Source organism: Laccaria bicolor, genomic scaffold, assembly GCF_000143565.1.
Source record: "Laccaria bicolor S238N-H82 LACBIscaffold_31 genomic scaffold, whole genome shotgun sequence".
In the NCBI taxonomy this organism is placed as follows: Eukaryota; Fungi; Basidiomycota; class Agaricomycetes; order Agaricales; family Hydnangiaceae; genus Laccaria; species Laccaria bicolor.
Window position 1 is genome coordinate 490,395 of NW_001889902.1, and position 11,840 is coordinate 502,234.

The window sequence follows — 11,840 nt, forward strand, 5'->3', positions numbered from 1 at the left end:
GAACTACATTTAATAAATATGTACTTATGGGGAGCAAATTTTTCTGTTCCTTACCCATCAAGTTATGCCATAGGCTTTTTTATAGGCATCACAGCAGCCTATGGGTGCAAAACCAACAGGTAGGTAGTTTAAATAAAGATTGGTTGTATGTAATTTACATGAATAAAGTAAATATGCATGATTTTTGCGAAATAAAAAAATTGAAAAGAAATACATACTATAGCTGACAGTAGAAACTTACTGTGTTGTACATAGAAAATATAACAGCAGAATGTGGGTTGTGCAAGGAGCCCAGTTATTGTTCTTGCCCAATATGGTGTGTGACCCAATTTGTCAGCCATCAAATGAAGATGAAAATGAGAATGAAAATGGATTCTCGTTGCCGGATAGACCCTAAGTATATACAGTTGGGGGAGCAAATGGTGAGGCAGGACAGCAACCCAATCGAAGCGCAACTTGCAATCCATCTCAGGTTGCACCTCAGTAGAGTTAGTTGCCTTTGGTGCAGTACCTGAAGGGGAGCTCGGGGACGCCATGCTAGTACTAAGTAGTACTGACAGTCGACGGTCACATGGCGGTATAGAAGGCAAATGGCGCGCGATTGGAAGGGAGAGATTGGCTTCTTGTTGGGATACCGCCTTGTTACGGTCTTGAGTTGTAAGCATGGGGAAAGTTGCCTCTGTTGAGCATGCCACCTTTCAAGAGGACGAGAGGTGTTGGTGGGCAGGTTGTCCCCTTGCCCATGACGACGAACGAAACATTCAACTGGGGAACTAAGCTGTTCAAGGTAGCACGCAGCACACCACACAGGAGCATCGGTTTGGATGCGAAAAAGGGGGTAGAACTTGGGGCTTCAGATGGGGACACCTGGAGCGACTGGGTAAATGTCGAGGGGCGGGGAGAAACAGGTTCGGGAAAATCTAGGGAGTCCCGGCAAATATGGATCGTTTGACGGAATGAGATGTCAACCACAAGAAATGAGCCATGAGGAGAGATGAAGGAGGAATCTGTGACCGCCCCACAAGATGTGTGGTTCGAGTTCTAGTCCGTTACCATGAACAAAACTTCGAGGCTCATAACATCGGGCAGCACGTCGCACATGTTTAGGTGCGTCATCGCGAGAATGGAGGCGTTCGGATTGGGAAACCTCGAAGATCAGGATGCAAGGAGAGAAAGCAGGGTGTGGTTTGGGCTCACGTAGGCGCAGGAAGTACTGCGAGCGGCCAAACGCCATGAATCTCGAGATAGGGTACGGTTAGATGTGCAAAAACGAGGCATGACGAGGAGGCCAAGATGAATGGCAGAAGAGTGCCTTACACACCTCACGACGGAAGATGTGTGGTTTGAGCTCCCGCCGTCCGTTACCGTGAACAATGCCTCGAATTTGGCGGGCTCAAAGCAGAGATTGCGGAGATTGGGATGCAGCATTGGCATGCGAAGGCCCTCCGATTCAAGGGAAATCTCGGTCGATAGAAAAGGCCAGGACAGAATGAAGGAAGGGCGTGGAGAGGATATCCTGCCAAAGACGAAATGGATGGTCAAGACTCGGATGGATGACGATAAACGGTAAAAGGGACGAGCCACGAGTAGAAGGCCAAGAGGATGGAGGAGGAAGTGGCGAGATGTAGCCGTGACGCAAGGAGGAAAGGTTCGGATATCCTGCCAAACACGAAGTGGATAGTCAAGCTTCACGATGGGTTACGGTAACCAGTCGAAGGATGGATTGGCAAGGAGGCGAAGAGGATGAAGGAGTGGTTTGAGGTTTCGTCCGTTACCGTGAACCTGGAGGTGAAGGCGTTCGGATTGGGGAGACCCCGACTGATGGCGCAGGTCGGAACCCAAGGGGGTAAAGATTCGGATTCCAGAGGATGCTGGGTAGATGTATGTAGTGGAAGAACGTAGGATTTGCTGCCCAACATGCGCCAATCAAGCAACAGTTCTTGGATCCGAGATTTCTGGACGACCACTCCTGGATGGAGTGACTGTTCAAGTAGAGTGCTTGAGGAAGTAGTTGTCTCCTCAGGAAGGGAGGGCTAAATGCAATACGACCGGTGGATAGCAAGTTGAGGTGTATGGGGCTGCTGCCGTTGTCGTTTTTGTGGTGGTGGTGAAAGATGCAGATGTCTTTGACGTAGAAGCAGGAGTAGGTGCAGTCAACGAAGAAACGCCCAAAAGCGCATCAACAATTCCCTACAATGCCCATCAAGCAAAATAACCCACGTCCTCCCCCTTTCATACTCCGCCATCTGTACCCTGCGACCCAACCCCACACATTACGCTCCCGGTTACACCGCGGTGCGTGAGCGGGATACCACCGAACGTTGGCCGATTCCCAAGGCAAAGTAGATGCCTGAAACGAGGAGGGGCTCGAAGCCTTGCGCGCGGAAGAAAAGTACCTCTTCAGAGTGACCGTATATAGAGGGATCGCCTTGTTTTAACTTCATAGTGAGAATAAATTCGTGACAAGGCAAATACTCAGAGAGAAAGGACATACGCGAACGACGCACAGCCCCATGCGCCTCCCACAGCGAGATGCATCATCATTTATTTGCATTCCCGGGGAACTTCTTCGCGATGATGAGTTCTGTCTGGCCGGGTATGAGTTCTAGCACGCTCTGCGGGACGAGCTTGTCCTCCAACACGAGGTCCGCGTGGATATGGTGTGTAAGGAGGGTGAGCAGGGTGGGGTGTCCGTGCCCAGAGCCCAACAGGATGATTCGCCCCGCGTTTGGGAGTGGGCGAGCGGGTGTGAATGCGTGATGGGTTCAGAGGTTTGTCCGACGTCAGCTCGAGCATCTCTTCGTCCGAGACGGTAGCTAGTTTGGAGAGGGGCCAGTGTTCGTTCACTTGGGTGACCAATTTCAAGCGGTGTCGAGTTGATTCTTCAACGGGCGGTTGGGAGTGAGGACATCACTGTCCTTGTGGACACTTCATCTGGATCGGTGTCGTCCATGGCCTTGGAGCTAGCAAACCTTCTCATCCGCCCTACGCTCTGCATCGCACACCCCACATCCGTGGGCAACCTCGCCACCACCTCCCTTGTAATCCTCGACGCTAATCGACACTCCTCCCCATTAGTCGTCACGCCCACTTGCAAGGGCCTAGGTTCTTTCGCCGTCGGGTGCAAGAACTGATGAGACGAACTGAAAAGTGGCAGAGATCGGTGTGTCGAGTGCTTCTGCAGATGCCCTAAACCTGAGGGGAGAGCCTAAGAGAGTGTCCGTGATAGATGCCAATGCGATGTCTGTACGTCCCGTAAGCCTAGCATGCAGATCAACGAGCTGATCCCATTCTATAAACTACAGTTGGCATTCCCGGACGCGCCATTGAACTTTCTCGCATACTGAACGCAGGCCGCCTTTTGCGAGAATGTATACATGTGAAGCATCAGCTTTGAGAGCCGCGAATGCCCGCAATGCAGCTAATGGGTACCGATCCTACGATAAAGACTCCCCTCGTTGCAGGCGAAAAGGTGGGGGAGGCGCCGTAGGTGGGTTGGGGAACATCGGAGGTGCCTATATGCGCACAATATCAATAGTCCGAGGATTGGAAAAAGGCGGCGTGGGGAACACTGGAGGTCGTTCGTTATATGCACGACTAGTGAAAGTTGTCAACCGGTGGTGGTAGCGGAAAGAGAAAGCAAACGTTGATCGACGCGAATTGATCAACGTGAACATCATCGTCCTCGACCACCATCATCTTCGCCAGCGTTGCTAACCTATCACTTACCATTCGCGCGCCTCAGAATTACACTCAATATTCTCTTTACATTTAGGGGGAAGTGGAGACTCAAGCTGTCCAGTTCTCCTGCTCGACATTCGCTAGGTGAGTATTCAATCTGTCAATACTCATTGCATTGAGGGTAAAGTTAACATGAAAGGTCACGCATGGCGCACAAGCTTTGAAACACGTAAAGGTTTCAGAAAGGCTACTGCATTCAACTACTTCTTCGCTCATAACCCTCGTACCTCTCCGTCAGTGAGGCCATGTCAGTTTCCTCGGTTTTCACGAGCGTTTCATCACCGTAGTCTTGGTCCGCGGATGATTTGGAAACCCGTATCAACCACCCCTTGAGTGAAATGAAAGATCAACAAACCGAGAGGCGATCGTCTTGTCGCTGGAGTTTACGTGCGTGCCCTCTTTCATCAACTTTCTTCCAAATCGGCCATCTTCTGATCATCTATCCTACAGTTCACCTCGTGCGCCACACTCCCCTTGAACTCATGCGGGCGTTTTGGGGATATCTCTAAACGGGAGAACCCCATATAACAACACGTTCAGGACGAGGACGAAGATTCACGGCGCAGAGGAGAGGCTAGTCATGCAACGGTAGACGTTTTGTGCTGTTTATCAGGTGGGCATCCATGGTTCTAGTGACGCTTCCCTTTCTAAGGCAGCATTACGAGAGGGTTCACTCACCCGCACCAACTCCTGCGGCGATCGGCTGCCCCGAACTTCGTGACGACGCCGTTTTTTGGTTCGCCCCACTTGGATCTCAGTACTCCGCAGCTCTACCGACGGCCCGCCGTAACGACAATAATCCAACACAAGGAATTCCGGTGGTGCACAGATGCCTCGTTGTCCTTCCAGCAAGTCGATACTTCGATAGGTAGGACTTTGGATCTTCAATCATACCCGATGTATTTTGGGGATTCAAGATTCGACACAGGCCCGACATAGAGTATCGCATTACCGGTTGGTACGACATGACCGCTCCCCTCTTAACGATGAGCTAATTGATTGGTCTTTTGTAGGATCCGCGAGGCGAGGCCCGAGCTGCAGGAAACCAAGAACATCCTTGCGATCCCCATCGTTCGTCGTCGGCCGCAGCAGATCCTTGTCCTCCTACAGGGTATGAATTACGACCAGATCTCGTGCGGATTAGTGAGGACGATAGTATGGAGAGGGATGAGAAGGAATGCGAGGAACGCCGAGGATGGATGAGAGGAGTTAGAGCCGGAATGTCGCTAGACAGGGATCGCTAAGTTCTACTTCGATGATGATGAAGAAGCCAGGCATGTGTGTTCGTCTTTCGGCTTTCAATGTAATTTACTGTTTGTTTTAGGTTTTTATTGGTATCTCCGTAGTGGATCTGCTGCTTTTGTGAATATCTGAAACGAAATAGCATGTCATCTCTTCGTCCCCTTGAGGCTGGTGAAAGGCGTTGTTTTGTTTCTTTTTCTCACACTTCTTCTTTGACCGCCGTCCTTTAAGGTGCCTCCTACGCTGAGGCACGCCACTGCGCGTTAACTCGGAGCGCTCAGCAGTTTGAAAGGAACGGACGTCAGCTGACTCTGTGAAACGATGGACCCATCTGGACAATTGACGCCGCACAGCATTCACAACTCTCTTCTGAACCACGATGTCTGATTCTAGTCGCCCTCGTGAAAATCGTTTGAAAGGAAAGTTCAAGGGGATGCTTGACCGGCTCATGGGCGCAGAGCGCCCACGTAACGAACGCCCACGCCCTAGCACTTCGAGGTTGGAGTTCATGATTTCCACCCTGGCAGATAGCATCCTGACGAGATTTAGGTCCACATTTATGAGGGTGCCGGAGGTTACGGGGGGAGGAACGTCTCTGGTGCGTGTTTATAATGCATGAATAAATTCTTTGGCTCATGCCCCTTGTCTTTTGGAATCCTAGAATGTATTTCCGGGAGCTCACAATTTCGTTATAAGGGATACAACACTCTATGTCGCTCAAAATGTGTGTACCATGACAACAGCATTGATGGTTTGGGATATTGATGAGATTTTTGTCAAGATTGAGGTTCATGAACATGCCAGCGGGGGTCAAGATGATTTACCCTTTCTTCCCCAAAGACCAAATTCAAGTGCCTTATTCACAGGCCGTGAGGATGTTCTCAAGAGGCTGATGGATCACTTTGCACTTCAAGATCAAGTAGATAGAAGCAGGAAGTCTTTTTTGTTGTATGGTATGGGGGGTATTGGCAAGACACAGATTTGTCTGAAGTTTGTTGAAAAGATGGCTGAAAGGTAAGTTTCTTCACATACTATATTTCTGATCTTATGAGATGTACATGTAGATTCTCTCATGTTTTCTGGATTGACGCATCTTCTGAAGATACCATTGCCCTTGGGTTAAAGGGTCTTTGCTCTCATCCTGAGGCTCAAGCTGCTGGTGTCTCTGTGTCCTCTGAGTCTGCTCTTATCTGGATTGGATCCCTGCAGAGTGAATGGCTGCTTGTCTTTGACAATGCTGATGGTGCACCTGAAGTAGTAGAAAAATTTATTCCATCTGGTTCTCAGGGCAATATTCTGGTTACTAGCAGAAATCGATCTCTTGGGCGGGTGACATCTTATGAAGATTCTCTTGAGGTTAATCACATGGCTGAAAAGGAAGCCATATCACTCTTGCTGAAAGCCAGCCATTTAACTGGAGATGTCTACAGCACAGCTCAACAAATTGTAAATGAGCTGTGCTGCTTACCTCTAGCTGTTGACCAAGCAGGAGCTTCCATTGAAGCTGGTCTCTGTAGTATTGATAATTACCTTGAGCATCTCTCTCGACATAGGAACAAGCTTATGAACCACCCTTCATTTAGGGGTGCATCTCAGTACAATCGTACAGTGTATGAAACATGGGATTTGTCATTCAATGAAATTGAATCAACGGCAAACAGGAAATCTGATGGGCATGGTAGAGCAGCTGCTCAGGCTGCTCTTCTCATTCTGGAAACTGCTGCATTTCTACATTATGAGAATATCATTGAAGCTGCATTTAGAAAGGCTGCTGTTGAGTTCTCCAAAGGACTGCATAGTGGACTAGAAGAAGAAGTTGAAACACATATGAATAAATTGCTTCAGCTTGAAAAAGATCAGTCTTGGAATCAATTCTTCTTTCATGAAGGAGTTAGGGTTCTTATGTCCTTTTCTTTGATCAAGCAGCACTCAACCTCTGTAGAAACTTATGCCATTCATCCATTGATGCATCAATGGAGTAGAGATAGAATGTCAATATCTCAAAAGAAGTGCATGATGCAAGTGTCAAAATTGATTCTTGTGAACTGTATCACAGAGGAGATGACAGCTGAGAACATTGCATTCAACAGGCTTCTTGTGCCACACATCAAAGCCATTTACCAATTACAGGAGGAAAATGGCTTTGAAAGAGTGTTTAATGATAAGGAATATTCTAAGTTTAGTTATGTGTTCGATAAAGATGGAATGTGGAAAGATGCAGAATATTTTCAATATAAAATTGTAGAAGTAGGGATAAAGAAGCAGGGGCTAGAACATCCCAATACCTTGAGTAGCATGAATAATCTTGCATTGTCATATTCAAATCAAGGAAAATATGAGGAGGCTGGGGAGCTGCAGCTGAAAGTCCTGGATCTGTGTAAAAGAGTACTGGGGCCAGAACATCCAAATACCTTGCATAGCATGAATAATCTTGCATTGACAGATTTCCATCAAGGAAAATATGAGGAGGCTGAGGAGCTGCAGCTGAAAGTCCTGGATCTGCATCAAAGAGTACTGGGGCCAGAACATCCAGGTACCTTGATCAGCATGAATAATCTTGCATTAACATATTCAGATCAAGGAAAATATGAGGAGGCTGGGGAGCTGCAGCTGAAAGTCCTGGATCTGCATCAACAGAGTACTGGGGCCAGAACATCCAGACACCTTGGGTAGTATGAATAATCTTGCATCAACATATTCAGATCAAGGAAAATATGAGGAGGCTGGGGAGCTGCAGCTGAAAGTCCTGGATCTGCATCAACAGAGTACTGGGGCCAGAACATCCAGACACCTTGGGTAGTATGAATAATCTTGCATCAACATATTCGGGACAAGGAAAATATGAGGAGGCTGAGGAGCTGCAGCTGAAAGTCCTGGATCTGCATAATAGGGTGATGGGGACAGAACATCCAAATACCTTGACCAGTATGGGAAGTCTTGCATTAACATATTCAAATCAAGGAAAATATGAGGAGGCTGGGGAGCTGCAGCTGAAAGTCCTGGATCTGTGTAACAGAGTACTGGGGCCAGAACATCCAGCTACCTTGGTCAGCATGAATAATCTTGCATTCACATATTCAAATCAAGGAAAATATGAGGAGGCTGGGGAGCTGCAGCTGAAAGTCCTGGATCTGTGTAAAAGAGTACTGGGGCCAAAACATCCAGATACCTTGGGTAGCATGAATAATCTTGCATTCACATATTCAAATCAAGGAAAATATGAGGAGGCTGGGGAGCTGAAGCTGAAAGTCCTGGAACTGCGCAACAGAGTACTGGGGCCAGAACATCCAGGCACCTTGGTCAGCATGAATAATCTTGCATTTGCATATTTAAAGCAAGGAAAATATGAGGAGGCTGGGGAGCTGCAGGTGAAAGTCCTGGATCTGTATAAAAGAGTACTGAGGCCAGAACATCCAGATACCTTGCGCAGCATGAATAATCTTGCATCATCATATTTGGGACAAGGAAAATATGAGGAGGCTGGGGAGCTGCAGCTGAAAGTCCTGGATCTGCGTAAAAGAGTACTAGGGCCAGAACATCCAGATACCTTGGGTAGCATGAATAATCTTGCATCATCATATTTGGGACAAGGAAAATATGAAGAGGCTGGGGAGCTGCAGCTGAAAGTCCTGGATCTGCGCAACAGAGTACTGGGGCCAGAACATCCAGATACCTTGGTCAGCATGAATAATCTTGCATTTGCATATTTAAAGGAAGGAAAATATGAGGAGGCTGGGGAGCTGCAGCTGAAAGTCTTGGATCTGCGTAAAAGAGTACTGGGGCCAGAACATCCAGATACCTTGACCAGCATGAATGATCTTGCATTGACATATTCGGGACAAGGAAAATATGAGGAGGCTGGGGAGCTGCAGCTGAAAGTCCTGGATCTGCGTAAAAGAGTACTGGGGCCAGAACATCCAGATACCTTGCGTAGCATGAATAATCTTGCATCAACATATGCAAATCAAGGAAAATATGAGGAGGCTGGGGAGCTGCAGCTGAAAGTCCTTGATCTGTGTAACAGAGTACTGGGGCCAGAACATCCAGCTACCTTGGTCAGCATGAGTAATCTTGCAACAACATATTCAAAGCAAGGAAAATATGAGAAAGCTGCATAGCTGCAGCTGAAACTCCCAGATCAGCATAATAGGGTTGTAGCAGCATAGTATCACTTACCTACTTCTTGCATGACAGTTGCATTGTATTTACTTTTGTTTGTCATTTTGTATGTTGATACTTCTTAACAAATCAACTCTACTTGAAACTACAACATCTATATTGCATGTGGCTGTTCCAGGGTTACAGGATCCTCTACACATGACTCCGATCTCCAGAACTAGTGTTTAGAAGTCCAGTCTCGTGACTGGAAAAAAACCGTAACCAGACCGGACCAAGACAGCAAAAGACCAGACCTGCGGTTACGGTCTTTTATTTTTGAGATGTTAAGACCGCAAAAAAACTGGTTAACATGAACCGGTCTTTTGTAACCCCTCAAATACCCTTTAAAACGCACCCAAGAACATACACTTTGGTAAAGAATCAAGAGAGATATGAATTAAATTGTAAAATATTTTTGGAAATAGTAGATGTACCAGAATTATTTTATAGAAACACCAATTCCCAACCGAATTTAACGTTCTTGGGCTCGTTTTAAAGCCAGTAGACATGTTAATAAATTTACTGATTCATAATATTAAAATAGTACCCTAAACACCGGACATAGACCGGTTAAAACTGGTGCAGACCGAAACTGGTCTAAAGACTGCAAAAATACTGCAGACTGTGGTCTTTTGCGGTCCAGTCCAGTCTTTTTGACTTCTGGGAAAAGGGTAGACTGGTTACGGTTATGGCTAAAGCCCCTGGGTGTCAAAAGACCAGACCAGACCAGACTTTCAAACACTATCCAGAACCATGTCTCCCACTCCCTTCCACCTCCACCATCTCGCCAGCCTGGACTTGTCAGGAAGTTGAGAACAATGAAAGAATTTTCAAGAGTTAATGAGAAGACCATGACATGCAGGAGTGAGGAAAGTGCAATCAGATGTGCTGACAAGATGCGTGAACTAGTGTTGCCGCATTTTTTAACGCCTTCCTTTTTGTTTCGTTTATACAGAGCGGAGTTTTCAATCGAACTTTACGTTCTTAGACCGTCCGTGTAGATGAGGAGTAGATCTAAATTTCTAAAAAAGGATCGCCAAGAACGACCGAGATTTGATTGAGATATTCAACCGGCTTTGAAAAAAAGCTGGCTCATTTGAGCTGCGATTTGGCGACCAGCTAAACGTAAATAGCTCAACGAAAACGTAATGCTTTTTTACGTCCTTTCTTTCATAATTTAGATCTACTTCCTATCTATCTGGAGAGTCCAAGAACGTAAAGTTTGAATCATAACTACGCTCTCCATAAGCAAAACAAGAATTTACCAGCCAAAAAACGCGGCATCACTAGCGTGAACACCTAAACAACACTCACTCACACTAACACCTTAAACACTTATTACCATAGGTATGTGCTCGGTGCTTTGAGTTTGGGTTCATACGGTAAATGGAATTACCACACTTGTTTTGTTAGAACTTAAAGTAGAAGTTCAGGGAAACAGTTCTGTATATTTTGTAACACTTGTCTAAGTCTAATAGACGATTTGGAACAAATGGTATTGTTTTTATGTGCAGGCACAAGTATAGAATTCAAAACTTAATAGTCTTCAAAGGGAAACAGCTTTTATTGGGACTATCTCAGTGTTCTGGGATTGTGTTCTAACTGTATACAAAGAAATGACAAGGAAACTGTGCTTTATAGACTTTTGTAACTCCCTTGAGCTTTTATTATACCTCTGATTTGATCCAAACTAGTCTTAAAGACTCTTCAAGCATGCTCACTTGGATTCCTCGGAAGTAGTAGAGAGCTCTCTTACTAACTGACAAGACAACCTTACAAAAGCTTACAGTCGTTTGCGTAATGGATTGCACAATGGATTTTTTGAAAACTTATTTGGTTGTGTTGGGTAGCGTGACTTTTCGTCACACTTACCCTTTGCCCATGGCCACCGTTGCCCATGCCGACACACTTGCGCGAATCCAGCCACTATACTTGCTTTACAGTGGGCAAACGGCGCCCACCGGCTCTTAACCATCGACCTGCATCCAGTTTACTTGTTCTGGAAATGGGTAAGTGTGACATCTGAGATGCGGTTCAAACAAGACCAAATATATTTTCAAAAAATCATTGTGCAATCCATTATGCAAACGACTGTAGTGATCTCCACTCAACATGCTGGTTCCAGGCACACATTTCTTATGTCTGCAAAGAAAAGTCCTTTAATTGATTACAAACTTATCCACTACCTCAGATGCTACTGGGAGTGTGACAGCTGGTCAACATGGGGGATAATTCCTTATGTTTCAGCCTGTGCATGTTCTCCTTTTATACTATTTCTATGTTTTCTATTTTTAATTACATGTCTGTGCACGGCCTGATAGGTCAGGTTGATTTATAATGGTTTCTAGTAAAGATTTGAAGTGGCTCAGTTACAGTGAGTGCAAAAAGAATGAAGGTTGGTTCATTTTTCTGGTTCTTTCTAAGAATCTATTGTACCTCAAATGTATTTGTGTATTCTTTTACATTATGTAGTTGTGTTACACTTCCCTTGGTATGGACTAATTCAGTGAAAGCTGGAGCCTTGAGAAGGTTTTTATTCTGGAGGCCATTTTTGGCATCTGAAAAAAAAAATATGCCCTAACTGGGGAGGTAGCCAGAACATACCTCTGGTCAACCTGAATGAGCCTATCAAAGAATCAGTCAAAAATACTGAGTGGTTAGGTCTGTAGAGGCTTTGGAAAATGGCTTGTTTTGTCTAA

General features: G+C 46.0%; 2 protein-coding genes across 2 annotated transcripts; both read right to left on the bottom strand.

Moving 5' to 3' along the window:
• Positions 1-2,285: 2,285 nt before the first annotated feature.
• LACBIDRAFT_306673 (uncharacterized protein) lies at positions 2,286-2,554 on the bottom strand (the record flags this gene model as incomplete). Its single annotated transcript, XM_001885481.1, has 2 exons — positions 2,286-2,438; positions 2,495-2,554. The coding sequence occupies 2 exons, from the start codon at positions 2,552-2,554 to the stop codon at positions 2,286-2,288; spliced, it is 213 nt and encodes a 70-aa protein (XP_001885516.1).
• Positions 2,555-2,884: 330 nt separating this feature from the next.
• Positions 2,885-3,268, bottom strand: LACBIDRAFT_306674 (uncharacterized protein; the record flags this gene model as incomplete). Its single annotated transcript, XM_001885482.1, has 2 exons — positions 2,885-3,178; positions 3,251-3,268. The coding sequence occupies 2 exons, from the start codon at positions 3,266-3,268 to the stop codon at positions 2,885-2,887; spliced, it is 312 nt and encodes a 103-aa protein (XP_001885517.1).
• Between the last annotated feature and the right edge of the window lie 8,572 nt (positions 3,269-11,840).